Source organism: Hippopotamus amphibius, chromosome 3, assembly GCF_030028045.1.
Source record: "Hippopotamus amphibius kiboko isolate mHipAmp2 chromosome 3, mHipAmp2.hap2, whole genome shotgun sequence".
NCBI classification, from domain to species: domain Eukaryota; kingdom Metazoa; phylum Chordata; class Mammalia; order Artiodactyla; family Hippopotamidae; genus Hippopotamus; species Hippopotamus amphibius.
Window position 1 is genome coordinate 16,414,821 of NC_080188.1, and position 23,831 is coordinate 16,438,651.

Consider the following 23,831-nt stretch of genomic DNA (forward strand, 5'->3'; position numbering starts at 1 on the left):
CTTTTCTTGCAACTTTTCAATCTTTGCATCCAGTCTTTTTTCAAAGTTCTGGATCATCTTCACCATCATTATTCTGAATTCTTTTTCTGGAAGGGTGCCTATCTCCTCTTCATTTAGTTGTTTTTCTGGGGTTTTATCTTGTCCCTTCATCTGGTACAATGTCCTCTTCCTTTTTCATTTTCTCTATCTTTCTGTGGCTGTGGTTTTCAGTTCCACAAGACGAAATATTGCTGATACCGCTTGATACTGCTGTCTTCCCTCTTGTGGAGGAAGTTATCTCAGAAGCTCACATGTGCTTCCTGATTGGAGGGACTGATGTTGGGTTGGGCTGGGTGAGGGGAGCTCAGTAAAACTTTAATCTGCTTGTCTGCTAATGGGTGGGGCTGTGTTGCCACCTTGTTGGTTGTTTGGCCTGAGGTTACCTAGCACTGGAGCTTACAGGCTCTTTGGTGGGGCTAATGGCAGACTCTGGGAGGGCTCATGCCAATGAGAACTTCTCAGAATCCCTGCTGCCAGTGCCCCTGTCTCCTCAGTGAGCCACAGCTACCCCCCACCTCTGCAGGCAACCCTCCAACACCAGCAGCTAGGTCTGGTTCAGTCTCCTATGGGGTCACTGCTCCTTCCCCCTGGGTCCTGGTGAGCACACTTTTTTGTGTGCCCTCCAAGAGTGGAGTCTCTGTTTCCCCCGGTCCTGTGGAGGTCCTGCAATCAAATCCTGCTGGCTTTCAAAGTCTGATTCTCTGGGGATTCCTCCTCCCATTGCTGGACCCCCAGGGTGGGAAGCCTGATGTGGGGCTCAGAACCCTCACTTTAGTGGGTGGACTTCTGCATTATAACTGTTCTCCAGCTTGTGAGTCACCCAGCCACTTACGGGATTTGATTTTAATGCGATTCCACCCCTCCTACCATCTCATTGCAGCTTCTCCTTTGTCTCTGGATGTGGGGTGTCTTTTTTGGTGAGTTCCAGTGTCTTTCTGTCGATGATTGTTCAGCAGTTAGTTGTAATTCCGGTGCTCTTGCAAGAGGGAGTGAGCACATGTCCTCCTACTCAGCCATCTTGCTTCATTTTTCTATAATGTAGTCTTGCATGACCAATGCCATCTGAGCTGTTGCAGGATGATGGTAGATGAGGTTAGAGCAGGATAAAACTATGAACAGTTTTAAATGCCAAGTTAAGAAGTTTAGATAATGAAGGCGGCCACAAGAGATGTATTAACAAGGAGCCAATAAGATCAGATTAGACTTTGAAAACTTCTCTTAGTTGTGGAGGAGACTAAAGTCAGTCCACACTGATAGCAAGGGGATGAGTTAGAACCCTGGTTCTTGGAATATTCCAGAAGAAAAGAGTTAGGACATGATTAAGATTGAGTCAGTAAGGGTGGAAAGTCCAGGGAATATCTGAGATATATTTAGGGTTGGGACCAATGAAACGAGTATAGGTGGTAAATAGGCTTTGAGAAACTGGAATACTCTTACATGTGTTAGCAAACAGCTGAGTGGTCACATTCACTAAGAAAGTGCATAGTGTGACAGATCAGGTGGAGGGAGGGAAAGACAAAAGTTGATTTCAATATTAGAAATGTGGAATTTGAATTGGCTATTGTATAAACTGGTAAAGATAATTAGGAGATGAATATTGTAAATGGTACACAGGAATACCTTGAAGATATTGCAGGTTTCGTTCTAAACCACCACAATAAAGTAAATATCATGGTAAAGCGAGTCACATGAACTTTTGGGTTTCCTAGTGCATATAAAAGTTATGTTTCCATTATAGTGTAGTCTGTTAAGTGTGCAATAATACCTTAATTAAAAATACTTTATTGCTAAAGAATGCTGACCGTCATCTGAGCCAAATCTTTTTGCAATAGTATCATCAATGATCACTGATCACAGATCACCGTAAGAAATAAAATAATGAAAAAGCTTGAAATACTGTGAGAAATACCAAAATGCATCACAGAGACACAAAGTGAGTAAATGCTGTTGGAAAAACAGCACCCATAGACTTGTTTGACACAGGGTTGCCACAAATCTTCAATTTGTAAAAAAACACAGTATCAATGAAGGGCAATAAAGCAAAGAAAACAAGATATGCCTGTACCAGGATTTAGGGAAACAGAGTCAAAGATGAAGCTATAGTAGATCTGGGATATTTCACATAGAGGAGATAGTTAAGGCAGCTGGTGAATTCACCGAGGGGAAGGGACAGAAATAGATGGGGCCTGAGACAGGAAGCAGTGATTCAGCACAATCAGGAGGAAGAGAGTCAGCAAAAGGAAAAGAGATGGAAGAGGAACACCAGGGCAGGCCATGGAACCCAAGGGAGGGAGTAAAACGCTCTGTGGAAGCTGGAGAAGATGCAGACTGAGAATCAGTTGCTGTAAGTAGTATTTAGGAGGGCTCTAGAAGGATTGGAAAGCAAGGCTTTAACAGCATTTTAAAAGAGGATAGCAATATCTTGTAATTAAACCATAACGGAAAAGAATACAAGAAATAATGTATATATATAAAACTGAATCCCTTTGCTGTGCAGTAGAAATTAACACAACATTGTGAATCAACTATACTTGAATAAAATACATTTTTTAAAAAAGAGGATATATAACCCCTAAAGCAAGGGCTTAAGGAGTGAGTTGATAGTGATAGACTTAAGGCATCAGATTTACGTTATGCATGAAAAGATTTTATGGTAAAAGGAAGGCGAGGGAGAGCCTGGGAGTCTGAAACAGCAGCAGAAGCAAGGAAAGGGGAGGCCTGAGAGCGCTTGTGGGAAGCATGGGAAGAACCTGACAAAGGAGATGGTTACGGAACAGGTATGAAGTGAAATTATTAGACGAAAAACACTACAGGGATGGCACCCAGCAAACAAGGAGGAGTAAGATTCTGAGTGATTTTGAAATGAAAAGGAGTTTGAGTACTCAGGTCAAATGGCTTTGGGGGATGTTATGAGGAATGCACATTGGCTGAGTGAAACAGAATAAGAACGAGATTGGGGCTTAAGGATGGTGGAAAAATTTTGTGTCATTGCTGTAGAAAATTTTAAACTGAATTCAAGAAACATATTTTTTTTTTATTTTTTTGGGGGTACACCAGGTTCAATCATCTGTTTTTATACACATATCCCCGTATTCCCTCCCTTCCTTGACTCCCCCCCCTCGAGTCCCCCCTACCCTCCCTGCCCCAGTCCTCTAAGGCATCTTCCATCCTCGAGTTGGACTCCCTTTGTTATACAACAACTTCCCATTGACTATTTTACAGTTGGTAGTATATATATGTCTGTGCTACTCTCAAGAAACATATTTTTAATGGATTCGTAAGCTGCTAAAGACTTAAACTGTGTACAAAGCATAGAGCTTGTGGATCACATTCAGTATCGCTTCATAACCCTGGGCATCCTAGTAGTTGACTGCCATGTGAGTAAGACAGAATTGGTGATTAACAAACAAATTGAGAACACTGAAAGCTAAAGAGGACAACAGGTTTTAACATTGGCACAAGACCACTGTTGACCTACATAGTTGATCATTAGGGGCAGTATGGGTATAGAGACAGAGATGATGGAATGACTGCGGGTATCAAAGGATGTCCTGCATTAGTGATGGGGCAAGAGGCATATTAAGCAGGAGCAAAGGAACAGAAGCTGTGGAAGTTTAGGGGGGAGTGAGTGGTCAGCAGTAATACTGAGCAGCTGAAGCCATGGAGGTGGAATAGTTCTGGCTGATGATGAAACATAAGGATTCTAATATGGAGATGCCACACAGGTCAGTGATGTTGACAAGGTTAAGAAATCATGTGTTCAGAGGTGTGACTGATTATCACCAGGGTTGCTGATGTTGCTGCCTACCAGTGGCAGGAGACAGATGATGTGGTTGGGGACAGGAAGGCCTACCCATGTAGCATGGACATTAAAATGAAAATATTGTGAGAGGGAAACAGAACGTTGGTTTGAAAGTGACAGTGGAGGGGAAGGATGTGTTGGCTCCACTTCCTGAGTAGCTTTCACAGAAAAGTGGTATGATTTATAGTGTAAAAGCAGGTGCAATTTATGCGAATAGGTAGATGGAAAGAACAGAGTAAAATGTGGCAGACATAGAATTCTTTTCCGACACCAAACCAGGGAAACTGGTGCAGTTTCGCACGAGTGGGAGAAAGTGACTGTGATGCAAGGAGAGAGTCGTGTGTGCAAGGAGAGAGACAGTAGGGCTTGAGGGGTGTACTGAGAGCAATGGATTTGAGCTACAGAATAAAATAAATAGCAACCAAACAACAGAAAATTGAAATCGTGAGTTTAGGTGGTAGACAGGAGTCACAGGGTAACGGAAGGGGTGTGCTGAACATACAGGATATATTCAGAGATGTGTGTGGTTCTAAACAGTCCAGAAGCCAGGGGAAGTGTTGGTGTCATGGACCTTACACAGAATTGCTCTTTGGATAGTGGATGTTGGTGAGTGTGCATGCATGCGTGTGTGTGTGTGTGTGTGTGTGTGTGTGTGTGTGTGTGTGTGGTTGGGGCGTGAGGATTGCCTAGCTGCTGCTATAATTTATACATCAGGTTAGTACTAATAAAGGGAAGTAGGTTTTGAATTTAAAAATGTCATCTAACATAGCATTACTCAGAGTGTGGTTGGGGATTTCAGTGTCAGCATCATCTGGGAGCTTGTTAAAAATGCCCATCAACCGATGAACGGATAAAGAAGATGTGGCACATATACACGACGGAATATTACTCAGCCATAAAAAGGAATGACATTGAGCTATTTGTAGTGAGGTGGATAGACCTAGAGTCTGTCATACACAATGAAGTAAGCCAGAAAGAGAAAAACAAATACCGTATGCTAACTCATATATATGGAACCTAAAAAAATGGTACTGATGAACTCAGTGGCAGAGAAAGAATAAAGATGCAGATGTAGAGAATGGACTTGAGGACACGGGGTGGAGGGCGAAGGGGAAGCTGGGATGAAGTGAAAGACTAGCATTGACCTATATACACTACCAAATGTAAAACAGATAGCTAGTGGGAAGCTGCTGCATAACACAGGGAGATCAACTTGATGATGGGTGACAACCTAGAGGGGTGGGATAGGGAGGGTGAGAGGAAGGCTCGGGAGGGAGGGGATATGGGCATATATGTATAAATACAGCTGATTCACTTCGTTGTACAGTAAAAACTGGCACAACAGTGTAAAGCAATTACACTCCAATAAAGATCTGAAAAAAAAAGGCCAAGATTTGCCCCATCCTAGTCTTACTTAATTAGACTATCTGGAGTGGGGGCCTGAACACCATTTGAACAAGCCTTCCTGGTTTTTGGGGAAGTTAAAATGTGCGAAGCATTCCTAACTCTCTGCAACAGGTGGTTCCCTCAGAAGAAGACCCCAGAAAGGGCAGGGGTTCAAAGGCTCTCAACTGTCCTTCTGGGTAGCCCCAAATCTTTCTGCTTCGCAGAGGCCAAACCAGAGATTGAGTAGGTTTCCTGTTAACAGCTGGAGAGTTAGATGAGCACACCCCCATGAACTGTCCTAACGCTGCGTGTCTCACGTGTGCCTGGCAGAAGCCCTGTGGGACAACTTGCTCTACTGGCTGGCAGACGAGCTCTCAGAAGAAAACGCCCTGAGTCTCTCCACATCCCTCCCTCTTCGCCGCAGCACCATTCAGCTCATCAAACTGAAGAACCCTGATGATCTCACAGAGCAGACCCACGAACTTCTTTGCTTTTGGAAAAGATCCCTCCCAAATTCCACCGATAAACTTCGCCTTCTGGCTCGCCATCTCCGCAAGATCGGCAGGAGTGACCTTGCAGAAGAGCTCAGATTCAAGTGGGAAAATAAAGTGTTCACCGAACCACAGCAGTGGTCTGAGGTGGCAGAGTTAAGCCCTGTTGCTCTTCCTTTTGCCCTAGAAAAAGGGTCATAGTTGGTTTGAAGATCGTTTCTGTCAACATTTTATTAGCAATTTCCACATAATGTTGTTTGAAGTGAATCTCTCTGATAGATGTGCTATTGAGACAGGTGAAGAAGTACTAATCAGACCACAAAAAGCATCTGTGGGTTTGATCCCTTGCTCACGGTTCAGTGATCCATGTTCTGCAGCCAAACTTTATAGCATTTGTAATATAGTTTGCCCTGTGTGTATTTCAACAGCTGGGTTGCTTTTTAAGTATAAAGGAAAGGTATGATATACAGGATCCCTTTTTTATTGTTATCTACATAAAAGTAAACTAGTTATCCAGGACGTTATGTGCATTCCGTGGAGCCCACAGGTAATGATACAAAATAAGTAGAGCTGCAGACGCCTGAGGTTGATGGTAGCAAATCACTTTAAGAAAACATCTAAGGTTGAAATAAATTAAAAACAGAAGAACACTTCAGCCATTGACTCCCACAGACTATTAGTAAGATGTAGCCTAGAATTGGGAAAACCTCGTAATTTATTATTAGTAAAATGGGGCACCACAGAGACAACGGAACATCAGTGAAAGAACTCAGGGCCTTTTGCACCGACTCAGGAAAACAACCTGCTACTAAATCAGTTTGACAGAAACCTTATTACATAAGCCCTATAGGATCATTATGTTTTTAAAAAACCACCTGTAAAAAACACAAAACTAAAAGGAAAAAAAATAATTGCCTAAACCCCTCCATCTCTGATAATTCCTGTTAATGTTTATGTTTTGAGGCTTTGGAAGCCCTAAAGCACTTTAGCTTCTTCTAACAGTGTGACATGAATGGGCCTTACATTAGTGCCACACGTTCACTAATGGGAAGCCGTCAGGCCTTGGCTTGCAAATATCAGTAATGCTTAGTTTCAATTATTGAAATACCTGAAAATTAAGGAAATTACATGAAAAACTAAACATGTATACGGTTCTCAAATTCAAAGGCAGGATCTCCTTCTATAAATTAACCAGAGACTTAGATATCTCCTTGGTTATATGTTAAAAAAGAGAATTTCAATTTTCAAACACATTCCCATTAAGCAACCTTTTAGCAGTCAAGATTTTTATTATTTTTATATGTTTCCAGAAAGGTTCCATATTTTTCATGTGTTCTTGGAATGAAGAAAACAGACTGAAATATTCATTGTCAAGAAAAAAAGAAAAAAAGTCAAAAAAAATAAAATTTGCCTCTTATTCTGCCACTAGGGATTACTATTATGAAAATAGTTTCTTCCAGTTTTTCTTTTTTTCCTGGAAGGAAATGTTTCTACTTCTGTGTGTACAGATGTATATAAACACACCTATGTGCACGCACACACGCATCTCTTCACATATATCGCCTCACTCACCCACTTCCTTCTCACTCACTCACACACCTCCTCACGTCCCCTCTCTGTGTCCTCATACCCCCACAAGCACGCTCACTCATGTAAACAAGCACATCCCCTCCCACACACCTGTTACAAACACGCCTGCCCCTTACAGAGACAAACCCAGACTCTCACCCACCTGTACATTCAACACTCTCACACACACAGCCTCCCACACACCCCACTCCTACCCCTCGCGCACAAACACATTTCTTCACAGCTCCCCCACACAGACATCCTTGCACACACACATCTCAGATACACCTGTACACCCTCACCTATGCTTCCACAAATCCCTCCCACAGCTCATACACACATACACATATTAACATGCATACCCCACAGACACACACACACACCATCTCACATCACCTGTGCACCTTCACATACACACACACACACCCCTGCACACACACTCTCTCTCTCTCACATACACACGCACACAAACTCATTTACATCCGTACTCTCACAGGCACGCATCCCTTCACACTCACATGCTGACACACCTTTTTTCCCAGAATTTTAAAAGATGTACATATGATTGCAACCGTAAAGAAATATAAAGGTATATAAAGAAAACAAACTCGGTCATCTCTGCAGCACCTCCCCTCCCTTGGGTAATCAAAGGAATGATCAGTTCCAAACGTGGCATGTGTGCCACACCCAGGCTCTACCCTGGTACCTCCTGCTGCCTGTCTGGTGGGCTGACCTGCAGGGAACACATCGGTGATGCTCTGGCTCCTAGGTTAGATGTCCCCCCTTCTTCCTCCCTTGAATTCACTGCAGTCAGGCTCCCTCACCCAAAGGGCATTCTCCTCTATGGGGCAGCTCTCTCCTGGGATTGGGAACTGCTCCTGCTCATGTCCCATCAGGTCTGGGGTAGTGACAGCTATATTGCTGCACTGTCCCTTGTGGTCCCCCACACCCTGCCCACCCTTTTCAGACAAAGTCTCCCCTAAGTATCCTAATTGGAGTGTGTCATGTGTTTCCTATTGAGACCCTGACTGGTACTTCTCATAGCAACTTATGTTTTTTTGGTGTGTTTCTGGGTTTCCTTCCTGTTTCTGTTTTTTTTTTTTTTCCCAGAATGGGGGTCATATATTATATATACAGTTTTAAATATTATTGTCTTTTATTAAATTATGGGCATTTCCCAATATCTTTGAATGTTTTCATAGCTGTATAATAACTCATTTCATAGCCATAGCATAGTTAATTTTAGCGTTACCTATTTTTGAAAATTTAAAAAGTGAAATAATGCAGTGTGTATGCTTTTATGTCTGGCTTTTGAATTCAGATTTATGGTGTTGAAATCCATCCATGTTGTTTGTGTGGTAATAATTTGCTCCTTCTCATTAATAAATAATATTCCATTACATGTAGATATTATCAATTATATATCCATTTCACTGTAAATAGGTATCTCAGTAGATTCCAGTTTGGAGCCATCATGAACAGGGTTTTTATGAACTTTCTATAGATACCTTTTAGTGAATATATCTATTAATTTCTTTCAAACATATACCTAAGAGTACTATGATTGGTTACCATAATTTGTTTAGCCTTTCCCCTCTTGCTGTATATTGAGATGACTTCCTTCTTTTCATAAAAACAATGATACCATGACCATCTTTCTACATATGTATATAAATTATTTCATTAGGATACATTTTTAGAAATTGCGGGATTACTTACTAGAAACATTTTTAAGGTTCTTGATACACATCGCCAAATTGCCATTTTATATTCTAATCATCCAAGATTCTTAGGAAAACAGCATATTTAAGTATATTTATATAAATTAATCAACTTGAGGCATATATCATGAAATTCTACATCCTAGGTAAGCCCGGATTGTCTTCAATTGCTCTATTGGATAAAAGAGATACTGGCTTAAATCATTGACAGTATTTCTTCTGCTAATGAATAGAGCATATTCTATTGGCATTGCCATTTAGAAAAAGTATCAGAAGGAGAAGTGATATAGCAGACACAGGGTATCAGAGAACTTAGCAAATGCAGCTAATTTCCAATGAAAGGACTGTTACATTCATTTATTCAACGGATATGAACTGAACACAAACCCTGGATCAGGCAATCTGTTCAATGCCGGAGCACAAAAACAAGTAAGAGACAGTCCACGGGGTTATGCTTTCTGGGTAAAGGGAGAGCGAATGAATGAGATCAACATATTGTTCACTGCCTGTCATGAGCCAGGCTCTCTCTGCTCAGCCCTTCACTTACTTAATTCTCCCAATACCCTACGCAGTAGGTACACAGCCCAGCATTACAAGGGAGGAAACTGGAGATTAGAAAAGACTGAGTGCCTTGTTTAAGGCCACAGCGAGTGACATAGGATTCAAAGGTAGGTTGTTGGCTTGGCTCCCACCATACCATGTTGCCACCGAGCTAGCGAGAATAAAGAAGGGGAATGGATGTATCTCTTTTCTCCGAAACTTGCTCTATTCCTGCTTCTCATCTTGCTAAACAATAGTTCTCATTCATATCAGCAGTACAAATACATATTAGTTTTGAGGATGGGGACGGGGGAAGGGCCAGGAGGGGGAAGGGCTTGTGATTACTGATATTTGTCCCAGCTCAACTAGTTAAATGCTCTCTTAGACGTGTTTAAGAGACTAACAGGTTAGGATAATATTGTATTATTGACCTAACACAAACTGGCGATACATAAATACTGGGTTATTTGCAGTAGATATCAGTCATCACCAATGATTAGAGCTGCATTACCACAACTTGGTTATTCAGCCACATCAAGAGCCCTTCAAGACAGTGGCTGCAAAACAGGACCATTTAGCAACGAAGCCTTGGGCATCATTACTGACGTGGGTGTTTTATACCACAGAGGGTTAAGAATGCTTCCACCATTTAGCGCCAATCTACGTATCTCTATTAATATCAATTTCACCATCATTTTGCTAATCATGAACTACCACATTTTACAAATTAAAAAAAGTCTAACATTTATTATTCTAAGGAACAAAATCTATGATGTTATGTCACTGTTATCCTGATCAAATGCTTACCATATCTGGGGGTATAAATTCAGGACTAGAGAAACTGATTATTCCTAAAAAAATGTAGCTTAAATGAATGCATATACAATATCACATTGTATATTCCGAAGTATTTTAGAGTAAAATAGAAATACCTTAATAAACCAGTTAGATAGGCCTTGAGGGCATCATGATGCAATTTTTGAAACATAAATTCTGTGAGGAAAGTTCTATTTTCCTAACCCAGTGTTTCTCAGTGGGGGTGTTGTTACTGGCATTTTGAATGGAATATTTTTTAAGTGATTTGAACTGGGCCATTCAGCACCCCTGAGCTCTGTCCACCAGATACACAGAGCCCCCCTCACCCTAGTAACTATGAGAAACAAAATTCCTTCCACGCAGATGCAGGCATGGGAGGGGGATTTGGGAGAGTAGAAGTACTGTCACTGGGCTTTAGAGTGCCACGAACCGGGAAGGGGGTTGCTAAGAATCTCTGTCTTAATCAACGTTTGGCTTGAAGCAGGGCATCAAAGGGGGCAGGATAAGTGAAAGGAAATTTAGAAATAAGCAACAGAGGGTCCTACCTTAAACTCTCCAACCGCTATCAGTGCTTGCAAGAAATGTCAACTGCTGTCTGATGATTTGCCCAGAAATATCCCCAACGAGGGTTCCCTCTGAGTACAGCCCAGAGCTGCACTATAGAATGAGAAGTTCATCTAAGGGACTAGTCAGGCTGAATGTAGAAGAGCCGTAGTTCAGAAGAAAAGGGAAATGTTGAATGAGGTTGACGCAGGTCTCGGGTTTCCCCTGTAGCTTGGCCAAGCTGGCTTCTGGGCCCTAACCTCATTAGAATGCCGCTGTGCTATGTCAAGGCATTTTCATAGACGTCACATCCTTTATCCTCAACGCGCCCCTTCTCCCTGGTGTCCTCCACTGGCACTTTCAACGTTCTTCACTCTGCATTTATTATCTAACATACGAAATACTTATATTTCAATTCAATTTATTTTTGTAAACCCCTACCTTACTGTATGTCATGAAAGGGTCAGGGAGCTTGTTTCTTTTGTTCGCTGAGGATTACTCCTATTACTTAGAACTCTGTCTGGCACTCATTGAATGTTTCTCTGTTTTGTTATCCTCATTTTACAGATGAGAAAACTGAAGTTCAGAGTTACAGTGATACCCAGTCAGTGGTAGAACCTGAAAATAGATGATTCTATTTTCAAAGTCCTTTTCCCTCTACTTCTAACATTCTGCCCCAGCTCCCCTGCCTCTCTCCACTCCAAAGCCCTCTCTCTTCCATAACCTTGAATAACGTTTTTCCAGTTTCCCTGAATAAGCAAGACTTGGTTATTGTCCTTGGCACTCTTAAGTCTAGTTATAGCATTCCTATTACTCTGTTGCAGTTGCCTGTTGATCTGTGTTTTTATCCAACCAGTCTATAAGTTCCTCGAGGACAAAGACTGAGTTTTGTTCATCTTTGAATTTCCATTACCCTGTACATGTCGCAGCATATAGTAGGGACTCAATAAGTTTTTCTTGAATTAACACATGAATGACATCTATACACTGACATGCTTGGACCCTCCTTTCCTGTTCCATTTTCCTTCTGGAAGGAACACGGTATGGGCAGATATTCTGTCTGAAAAGGTAAAATTTAGCTCAGACTCTAAACATCTGCTATGTCTTTCATTGGGCTGGAATAACAGACACAGATGAAACCAGCTGCAAAGTTACCAGGATTCAATTTTTCTCCCCCAAACACACTGCAGCTGTAAAGTGTCCCTTTCTTTGAATGACTGCTGCTTTCTTACACACTGAGAAACTTTGTTCTCCAAAATCACAGACTATCAGAAACTTGGCTGTTTGAAATCATATCCATAAGAAAGAAATACCCCTCTCTTGCCTGGAGGATATAAGTCACTTTGACAAAGAAAAGAGGTCTCCATTGACAACCTGGGTGCAGAGCATACAACATTGCACATCTGTCTCAACTTTAGTGTTTCCAAGGAAACAGAACTCTAGGCCCATTTTGCAGTGCAGCCCTGATGTTGATCCCTTTACACAAGCTCTGCTTTGCTTTGAGCTCATCAAAACACTCACCTCCACTAAAATAACTCTGTCTTTGCCTTTGTTCAGTGAGACACCACTGTTCCTTTGGTGTGTGATCACCCTCATTGCAATGAGTCGATCAGCCCAACTTTGTTGAACTTTAAGTGTGTGCCTGGAGGTCCTAGGCTGTTTGGGCTCCAACACCCATGCTTCTGTGCTATAATCCAGTAGTTTTCAAATTGGCTGCATGTCAGAATCAGCAGGAGGTTCCTGGACCCATCCTGAGAAATCCTGATTGAAGTAGTCTTGAGTGAGTCCTGGGAATCAGAATTTTAAGACCCCTCCCACCGTAGATTCTGCAGCCAAGGCTAAGAATCATTCTTCTAGTCAAATGGGCCTGGAAAAATCTGGAATGGGTATTAAAATGCAGTTTCACAGGACCACAGCTCAGCCCCTAAGTCAGAAACTTTGGTGACAGACCTGAGGAATCTGTATTTTCAGAGAATATCTCTAGTGATGTTCACATGCACAGAAATTGAAGGACATTGCCTATTCTATTTACTTCCTGCCCAGAGCACTCTCTCAATTATTATTTTTATTCTTCATGGTTCTCACAGACCCAAGAGTAACATAGGAGGGAAAGCGAAGGAAACAGAGCAGGCTCTGTGCTGTGCTGAATATAAAAGCTTTTTTTCTCTTAGTTTATAGTCTTCTTTTGACACAATTCATCTGTTCACAAGACTAGGCAGGGTGGCGTCAAGAGCTGAGGCAGGGAATTGGGATAATTGGGAAGGAGGAACATTTGACCCAGAGGAACTAAATGCAGAGTCTTAGTAATCTGTCTTAATGAGAACAGTTGTGCCAAAATCACAAAGATGAATTGACTCTCCTGGAAGCTGATTATTCTATGCTTTTAAATTTGGTCCCATTGATAGACTACACACCTGATCATACACTGTGAATTAGCATTTTTGAACTTTTCTCTAATTTTAAAGAATAAGTTTTTATTTCATTGTATTAGGTGTGTTAAACATTTAAAATGCACTATATTATATTCTTTGTAGGCGTCTTTATGGCCATTTTTATACATGTTGAAGGCTTCAAAAAATTGAAAGCGACCCAGGCCTTGCTCCACCCAAAAGGTCATGTGTGTGACAGACAAGTTGAAATTAAAAAATAGTCACTGCAAATGCCTAGATGCCACCACAAGAGGGCCTCCATGTCTCAGATAAAATTAAGGAAACATTCAAGAACTTGCAAAGAAATCATTTTATGTTGTCAAAGAATTGTTCGGCATGATACTTGAAAAAAAATTTTATAAGTTATTTTGAGGCATAACCTCACTTATGGTCAATATATTGTTAATGTAATAGTACATCATTTTGTGGCTAAATTCCGCTCTAATATTCTGAAATGTCTAATTCTCGTTTAATATAAAGAAACAAAGTATATAGAAACTCCTGCATTGTTTAGAGGTCTTTATATTACATTGTATCTCTCTTTCTTCAGTCAAAGCAATGGAAATAAGAGTACAATATATTCCTGATCATAGGAAATGATGTGTAAAATTTCTCTGAAATTATCTGGAAATAAAAATTAAAAGTGTAAACTATTGAAAGTATTGTGGAATAAATGTATTTTTTACTCACTTCACTTTCTATAAATGCTATTAACTGTTTTGATTTTTAAATAATTACCTTCTAGCGTTTAAAATGTTCTGAATAAAGTGCTGCTACAGTTTGCCAGTAAATAAAAATGGCTTACATACATTCAAAATGGATTTCTGAATTAAGATTATTTAAAAAAAAAAAAAGATGACGATTACGCCTTCCACAAAGCATCACAAAACCCAGAAACAACAACAGTGTGATGGCAATAGAACAGCTCCTGAACATAAAGCAAAAATAAGCAGAACTGAGTCAATACACAAGGATAACCACTAAAATGTGATTGACTGTATTCAAATATTTGCCACTTCTCTTTGTGGGAAGGCAATGCATTCCTGCCCCATGGTTGTTACCCTTGGTCATAAAATTTAGAGCACCCAGTGAAATATAAGTATCATATTTGAGCAGAAGCTACATTTGCCATCCAGTGGTTTCATCATGTTTCTTTTCTCTCTGCTTTGAGATCAGCAGTGTCTCAGTTAAGAATGTGCTATCAGCCTGGATCCTGGAGCATGGAAGAGATTCACAGCCTATGTGTGACACATAGCATAAAATGTACGTGAGAAAAATATATTTCATTGTAACGCCCTGTTTTCCTGATTGATGTGATTAATTTACCAAGCATAAAGAAAAAAACACTATGATTAGTTATCAATGCTATCATACTTTAATAAAAGGAGTAGAGCCATGGGCTTTATAAGCAAAGCAAAAAGAAGAAAAGTGATGAGAAGAGTGGCAAAAATGCAAAGATTGGAATCGTTGGTATTAACAACAGATTGCTATAGCAAATGGGGGGCAAGTGAAAGTCATTATATAAGTGTGGCAAGCCCAAATACTATGCCCCTGAAGAAAGACTAATAATAGATATCAATTTATTGAATGCTGTGTGCCAAGAGATTTTTGCATATCATTTCATTTTATTCTCATAAGTATCCTTCAATTAGATGCTATTATTTTTCTTTCCTAGACAATGAAACAGGTTTTGAAATGCTAATTCATTTACATATTCACTTTTTCACTTGTTAATTTATTCACTCATTCATTATTCAGTCAAGAAGTTTTTGTTTATTTGTTTTGTTTTTTTTGTCCATGCCACGTGGCTTGCAGGATCTTAGTTCTCTTACCAGGGATCAAACCCAGTGCCCCTTGCAATGGAAGCATGGAGTCCTACCACTAGACCGCCAGGGACTTCCCAATCAAGAAAGTATTCATTAAACATCTATTATATTACTAGGTGGTGAAATCAGGCTTTAAAATCCCTCCCTATCTGATTTCAAAGTTTATGTTCTCTGCATTCCATAAAACTCTGTGGTCGACAGAATTCTAAGATGAACCATTTCTCACTCTCTTATCATTCACACTTTGAATAACCCCAGGGCTATAAATATTAAGGATTTAATTCCAGAATTAGGTTATACTACATAGCAAGTTGAGTTTAAAATAAAGAGATTGTTCAATTGGGCCTGACCTAATCACATGAGCTGATCTCAGAACAAGTCACAGAGAACTGAAGCATGAAAGAGATTCAAGATGAGGAAGGTTCTCAATTCCCGAGATAGAGGGGGCCACATGGCAAAGATCTAAGTGTAGCCTCTAGAAAAAGAAAGCAGTCCCTGATGACTGCTAGCAAGACAATGGGGGAATCAGTCCTACAACCCCAAGGAAATGAATTCTATCAACAGCCTGATGAAGCTTGGAAGTATATCTTTCCCTAGTCATACCTCCAAATGAGGACACAGCTGGCCAACATCTTGAATTCAGGCTTCTGAGACCAAGCTAAAGTGAAGGACTAGCTAAACTGTGCCAGACCCATGGAAACTACAAGCATATATATATAGGTATTTTTCAAGTCATGAAGTCTGTGATAATTGGTTATACAGCAAGAGAAAAACTAATGCATTCTCCTTTAGGCTGATAACTTTGTCATTAATCAAAGTATAATTTATGTTCAGAATTATTTGCTTGAGAAGGTAGGAAAGTATGATGGTAGGGTTTAGAAATATGTTCAATAAAGAGCAAGGCAAAAAGAAAAAGAAAAAAGAAAAAGCAATGAGAAATGATTATAATAGAGGATCTCTAAGCTTTCTTCTAAATCAGAGCTTATGATTTTATTTTCTATGATTTCATTATCCCTCTTTTCAAAGTTATTCTATGAATTTTATTAATTTTTCCAGATACACTGAGTTATTCATTGACTCTGGGTAAAAGTTTGTGGCAGTAGTGATTACCCCATAATATATAACTTTGAACATGAGATATTTTTCAGGGCTGTGAAAATTTAGACATTTCCATTTTTAAAACTTTCTTATGACTACACAAGTCGCTGCAGCAGTTGGATTAAAATTCTTCATTATTTCCTTATGTGAGACTCAGGCATCTATGAAAAAGCTTTTCCCCTGAGAATAGTATGAACAAATATAAAGGCACTTTCATTACTGTAGTCTTTTATGTCAATGTAAATATTTTCTACCATAATCTTGACCTCTCGTCACTTATGTTTTTTCCTCTCTTCTTATTTATATAGCATAGGTTAAATATTCATTGGCAATTTGAGATTTTTTTTGGACAAATCCCTGTAATTTTTGTGCAAGATCCTTTTTTATTTAACCTTACTATTCTTCTGTAACAAAAGCTTCATGAATAGTTTCAATTTTCCCTATTCATAGTGTGTATCTATAAAGAAATATTATTTAACTAAAATACACGGAAAATAAATGACCTTTATTTTAAGAGAACTCCCTCTCCATTCTAAGATCTATGCAAAATATTACTCCAAATGCAAAACTAAGGTATAAAAGCAGCAAATTGGTTTTCCATTCTACAGCTTTATGAAAGGAAATCTTGCCATGAGAAAGTACTCTAAGTTTCCTAAGTAATGGATCTACTTTGTGTCTCTCTTGACGTGTGCTCCGTTATTCACCAGCATTTACTGTCAGGATGCCCTTCATCTAGGTTCAATTTCCTTTTCTTTCATTTTTAACTCATTACATTGAATTGTATGTCTCTATTCAAGAAAACCATCCCCTTCTTCTTTGTTCTTCTTATGTATTTGGGAATGTAACTACCTTTGGATTCAGCAACATTGTTTCAATTAATGTCTCAAGTTGTTTCTCTAGAAGAGAATTGTTTCTGTCTTGCCTGTTTGGGGCTTGCACTGTTTTGAATAACATATAAAGAAGTTAAATTGCCACTTCTAGTCATTGAATAGAATACTGTAGTCAGCTATAAAGGAACTATTTACCTAGTTTATAAAATCTTGCAGAGGAACAGCTGTCTTTTGGAGAAGAGTCTGGGTTAGAGTATGTAAAAATTGCACAGTGTGGACTGTGAAGCTACTGCCTTATGCCATATGTGAAAGTAATAGTATTAGATTATGGGTCCGATGTCCGATGTTCTGAATCTCTAGCTCAGGCTCTGAAACTCACTCACCGTTGACTTTTGGCAAGTCCCTTAATATCTTTGTCTAATTTTTTTTTTCACTTAAAATTGAAAGGATTGGATATATTTGAGATAGCATATACACTGCTTGAGGGTTGTTATTCTCTCAACTCTGCACGTATCCATAACACAGAGTTGATCATGACACAATTCATTCAACCTTTCATTCAAACGCAACCAAAATCCTCATTCTTAGACTCAGTGGTTTCCAATATACTTACTAACACTGAGTTATCATTTAACATGAAACAAGATACCATTCCTGGAACAGATGGCCCCCAAATCTTCTAGAACACTTTTCCAGTATTCTATGTTCTCGTTGCATCTTCTGGTACAAAGAAGTTTGCATGACCTCAAAGAGGGCTCCACGTTGCTCTAGTTCTTGAGTATGTGCCTTGCTTGCCAGCCCTTTCCTTAATGGGGGACATACTCTGTTCCTGACTAGAATAGACTGCTAGGATAGTGGTTCCCACACACTGGTGTGCACCAGCATCTGTTGACACACGCACAGGTTGCTGGGCCCCACCCCCCGTTAATGATTCAGTACCTCTGGGGTAGGACACATGAATTTGTGTTTCTAACTGTCCAAGTAATTGTGATGTGCTGGTCTGAGAATCGTATTTTAAGAAACACTGCTTTCTAGAAGAACATTCCTTAACCTAGAGTTCATAGATCTCAAAGGCATTCATGAATAGAATTCAGAGAGTTTATGAAAAAAGATTGGTTAAAAATTATATTTGTGTCTTGTCTTTACTAACCAATGGTGAATATAGGCAATACATCACAGAAATAGCAGTAGCACCTGACCTTGTCACAATAGAAATCAGAGATATTTTATTACTGCCTTCCAATTATTTCAAATTGTTTCAGGTTTCAGTTTCTTGAGATATGGTTTACACACATCACTCCTTTGACATAATATTGGTTATTTTTATTTCATTAGATTTTGTTATTTTATGAGTTATTAAAAGACCAGAGACTATTGTATCACAATTAAAAATACATCGATGCCTTTACTTCAATATAACTTCTCCTTTGTAATTTTATGGATTTGATTTTAAACTGGGAAACACCACTCTGAATAAAAGTCACAGGCTTCCTCTTTCTGCCTGAGGCTTCATGGCAGGAGACATGAACTCCCTTCCTAAAGGATGGGTATAATATAGACTTTGAGATCAAGTCATATTTCACCTACCAGGACCATTCTGGTTGTACCAACACTGTTCAAGGACCTGGTAGCAACAGAACAGAGGTGCTAGGTGAAGTCTTTCATCATCTTTGAACCTGAGCAGGTAAACAGCAAGCTACGTGATTGGACAAGTGCAACTATACATTAAATTTTACCTTTCCCATGTTATTTTTACTTTCATAGATGGCACTGCTGTGAGATGCCACTGATATTTCTTTTATCTTAACTATACTTAGGGCAACAGTTCTCAAAATGTGGTGGTAGTGGTGGGGTCCCTGAAACTCTGACAGGGGATCTGAGAAGATGAGGTAAAAAAACTCTCAGCCATATAATTCACACATTATTTGCCCTTTTCATTCTATTCTTTTATTAATATACAGTGGAGCTTTCCAGAGGCTACCTAATGTAAATTGTTTAAATTGCAAAAATTTAAACTGCCACTCTTTATTATTTTTCTGTTTTGGAAAATACAGTATTTTTAATGAAAATACATTACTTCTGTTAACATATAATGGACTCATAATTGTTATTTTAAAATGAATTAATAACCCAATCCACAAATGGGCAGAAGACCTAAATAGACATTTCTCCAAAGAAGACATACAGATGGCCAACAAACACATGAAAAGATGCTCAACATCACTCATCATCAGAGAAATGCAAGTCAAAGCCACAATGAGGTATCACCTCACACCAATCAGAATGGCCATCATCACAAAGTCTGGAAACAACAAATGTTGGAGAGGGTGTGGAGAAAAGGGAACTCTCCTGCACTGTTGGTGGGAATGTAAGTTGGTACAGCCACTATGGAAAACAATTTGGAGGTTCCTTAAAAAACTACAAATAGAACTACCATATGATCCAGTAATCCCACTCCTGGGCATATACCCAAAGAAAACCATAATCCCAAAGGAAACTTGTACCATAATGTTTATTGCAGCACTCTTTACAATAGCCAGGACATGGAAGCAACCTAAATGCCCATCAACAAATGAATGGATACAGAAGATGTGGCATATATATACAATGGAATATTACTCAGCTATAAAAAGGGATGAGATGGAGCTATATGTAATGAGGTGGATAGAACTACAATCTGTCATACATAGTGAAGTAAGTCAGAAAGAGAAGGACAAATATTGTATGCTAACTCACATATACGGAATCTAAAAATGGCACTGATGAACTCAGTGACAAGAACAAGGAAGCAGATACAGAGAATGGACTGGAGAACTCGAGGTATGGGAGGGGGCGGGGGTGAAGGGGAAACTGAGAAGAAGCGAGAGAGTAGCACAGACATATATATACTACCAACTGTAAAATAGTCAGTGGGAAGTTGTTGTATAACAAAGGGAGTCCAACTCGAGGATGGAAGATGCCTTAGAGGACTGGGGCAGGGAGGATGGGGGGGACTCGAGGGGGGGGCGACAAGGAAGGGAGGGAATACGGGGATATGTGTATAAAAACAGTTGATTGAACCTGGTGTACCCCCCAAAAAAATAAAAATAAAAAAATAAAAAAAAAATAAAATGAATTAATCAATACATATTTCATGAATTTTGCTTTAATTATAATATGGTAAATATAGCTAGATATAACCAACAAGAAAAAAAAAACACTTTGAGGTCTTCCATTTTAAAAAGTGGAATGGGGTCATAAACCAAAAGGTTTTTTTCTTAGAGAGTTTATAGCCCAAGGAATATAATTATTAAAATATCAAAAAGTCTACTAGTGACTGTGTAATTTTACCAGGTCTTGAACAAAGAACATAAAAACAAGCTTTTTCCTTGGGAATTTACTAAGATCATCTGCATTGACAGGAATTGTAAAAGAGAGTAGATCAAATAGGGAACATGAGTAATTTAAAGAAGTTTTTTTCTTTTTTAAAAAAAGGTTCAATAGATTTAGAGGATGACACAGTTAAATGAAAGCAGGGTTGGAACAAACAGGTGAGTTGGTGGCCACACCTATGGCATGTGACAGCATGCCAAGATGCTTTTCTTCCCTCTAAGTCTCCTTTACCTGTTTGTCATTTTAATTACAAGGAGAAATAGACAAAGTACACATATTCCAGACAGGAAACACACTGCGTAAAATTCTCATTAAAATATGAATAACTGCTATTAGATCTGAAGAGCCAGGCTGGGAATGTAGACATGCAAAGCCCTCATGGTATCAGAAAATATGAGACTATGAGCTGGACTGGAATTTGTTCAGATGCTGACCAAGTAAAAGAGGACTTGGCTACAGTCTTCCCAAGGCAACATGTATTTATAAGCCTTCCCTTAGAGGGAGCTTTGATAGAAAGTAGAGAAAGATGAGCTAATGAGGGCCTGAAGATAATGCCAGCCAGTGGGAAAAGAATAGCATTTAATACAACATTTATCCAGTTGAAAATCATGTTTTGGGTAAACATTAGCAAATCTAACTCATGGTGAAGGGTGAAAATAATGTCTGTTCTCTTATACACAGAGCAGGCAGTCTTCTGTAGGAAGCTGAGATATGTAAACCTCTTCATTCTCATTTTAAGTTCCTCCTGGAAGCAGAGGCTGAACTGTGTTAAAATAGTGTACTCTCTAGGAAAAAAGCACATTACCTAAAAAGTACATTAATATGGATTAATTAATATGGTTATGGATTAATTAATATGATTAGTTCATAGGGCTTCCATAAATCACTACTGAATAAATGATCACATTGCTCAAAGAACTAGACTTACTGGCTAGGTGCAAACACTATAGCAGCCCCACCCCAAAGAAGCAATTAGTTATTTCCAATTATTAGTTACTTGTGGTACACATGTGAGCAATTGGTGACCAAAATGCATAGAGGTTCTTTATTTTGTTCATTAATATTTCCCAAGTGCTGAGAATAATATGTAACACAAAACTGGTGCTCAGTAAATATTTAAGAAATAAATTGGTTAAGTTGGTTTAGGGTGCAAGAAAGACAAAATTTAACTCAAAGTAGTTAAGATAATAGAGTGAATTTGTGAGTTCACACACTGATAAGTGTATAGGTTGGGAGAGATTTAGAGCATCCTCTCTTATAAACGCAGGACTTTGGAGCTTTTATACTAATTCTCAGTGATTCCCTCAAACCCGCTGTTGTCAACGAGTTGTCTTTGTACACCAGCTGGCTTCACCCATGGTTGTAGCATACAGCCGTCCCTCAATATCCCTGAGGGATTGGTTCCAGGACCCCTGTGGATACCAAAATTCACTGATATCCTTATATAAAATGGTGTAGTACTTGCATATAACCTATAAACATCTTCCCATATACTTTGTATTATCTCTAGATTACTTGTAATACCTAATATAATGTAAATGTTATATAAATAGTTGTAAATACAGTGTAAATACTACATAAATAGTTGCCTGTGCACAGTAAATTCAAGTTTTGTTTTTTGAAACTCTCTGGAATTTTTTTTTCCTGAGTATTTCTGATTCATTGTGGGTTGAATTTGTGAATGTGGAACTGGAGGATACAGAGGGCTGACTGTCCCAGCTTCTTTCACATGCTCTGAAGAGAAGGACTCTTACCCAAAATGAATGATCAAACCTTCACCTCATAGTATTTGGACCATCCTCAATAGAGCCTCATGACCAGAAGGGTACCAAGTTCTGGGACACTCATGGTGACAACAACAGAGTGATCAACACACCCCTCCATCTTTATGCTGAACATCATCTCTTCTCCCTTATAGCTCTGGTAGCATCAGCCCCAGCCTTGGGTGAGAGCCCTACCTTCTTTCTACACCGAAGCATTAATTAAGGCATTTCCCTCAATACCGTTGTGGTTTTTTTTACTAGAAGGAAAAATTGGTTAAAAAAAATGTTGCTCTCTTTGCTAAACTCTGAAACAGTGGCTGCCAATCCTGGCTGATCATCAGAATCATTGCTGAGCTTTCCTGATCTCTGCCAGCTCTCAGTGGATCTGTTTAGAGCTGGGAGAGCAAAGAGATATGATTTTGTAGCCCAATTCTAATCCTATGGCATGGCTGCCTAGAAATCTGTCTTGAGGATTCTACCACCATGAGTGCTCTCACCAATTTAAGAGTGAAGGAGAGAGAATGATTATGCCATGAAGGCTCATGCATCACATATCTGGCAAATTCAACTTAAAGACTATTTGATACTAATAACTGTTATCACTCTCGTAAGGAGCCTCTGACAGCCTGAAAAACTTAAATAGTAATATATAAAGAGAGAGATTCCAATGGGCAGATACAGACATTTTGGCCAGTGATAGAGTATGTGAGAGCTTTCTTGGCCTCCTTCAATTCTTGCCACAATGAATGTCACTAAATTTGCCTAATTGCGAGGCTGCTCTTTTGGGGCAGTTTTTTCCATATATTTCCACTAAAATCATTTATGAAACATACATGAAACTCAATGTCTAGGCAAAAATTGTGAGTAAAAAATATGTTACCATTATTATCATTACAGATGTAAAAAGGCAATAAATTCACATGAACATAGAGAGGTAAAAAGTTCCACTCAATAGTATAGAATATTTTTTATTGGAAGAAGAGAGAGCAAATGGCAATCTCTCAAATTTAAAAAATGTTTCCCACTTAGCCTGGCAATGATCCCAGGCCTGGCTTCTCGGAAGGCTCTGAATCACCTCTCACTTAACCACATATGCTAATTTATGTATGGTTCATCCCAACTGAGGCCAAAGGCAGTCAGTTACCTCCCTACAGTACTTCACCTGCCATCATGCTCATTCTTGACTGAGAAAGATACTGCTGTGATCACCTACTGGGTACAACTTCTCCAAAAGTATTTTAGAATTTCCGTTTAAAGGAAGTGTTTCCAAAAGACTAATTAGTGAGCAAACTCTCCATCACTTGCATTACTTACCAGCTGGACTATAAGCTCCTCAAGTGTTGGGAAGATGTTTTATTTAGTATTACATCTCTGGGACCAGGGGCAAATAAATGAGATGACTCTTCCTCACACTGTTTCCCTGTTGAGGGCTGCTTGGCTTTGGTATATGCAGGCCTCTCCCATCTGTCCATCTGTCTCTGAATCCAATCACTACACTAATCAGCAAACATTTATTGAGCATCTATACTCTCTGGCATAAAGAGATGAATACATCAGTTTTTTTCCTCAAGAAGATCACACTCTAGTGTGAAAGAATTATAATACC

At 39.3% G+C, this 23,831-nt stretch overlaps 1 protein-coding gene across 1 annotated transcript in view; it reads left to right on the forward strand.

Annotated features, from left to right (window-relative positions):
• DTHD1 (death domain containing 1) overlaps positions 1 to 5,919 on the forward strand; it is a 75,735-nt gene extending 69,816 nt beyond the window's left edge. The window contains exon 10 of the mRNA XM_057726903.1: positions 5,558 to 5,919. Coding sequence (XP_057582886.1) covers positions 5,558 to 5,919 — 362 coding nt within the window. The remainder of the gene's footprint in view (positions 1 to 5,557) is intronic.
• Positions 5,920 to 23,831: the final 17,912 nt, after the last annotated feature.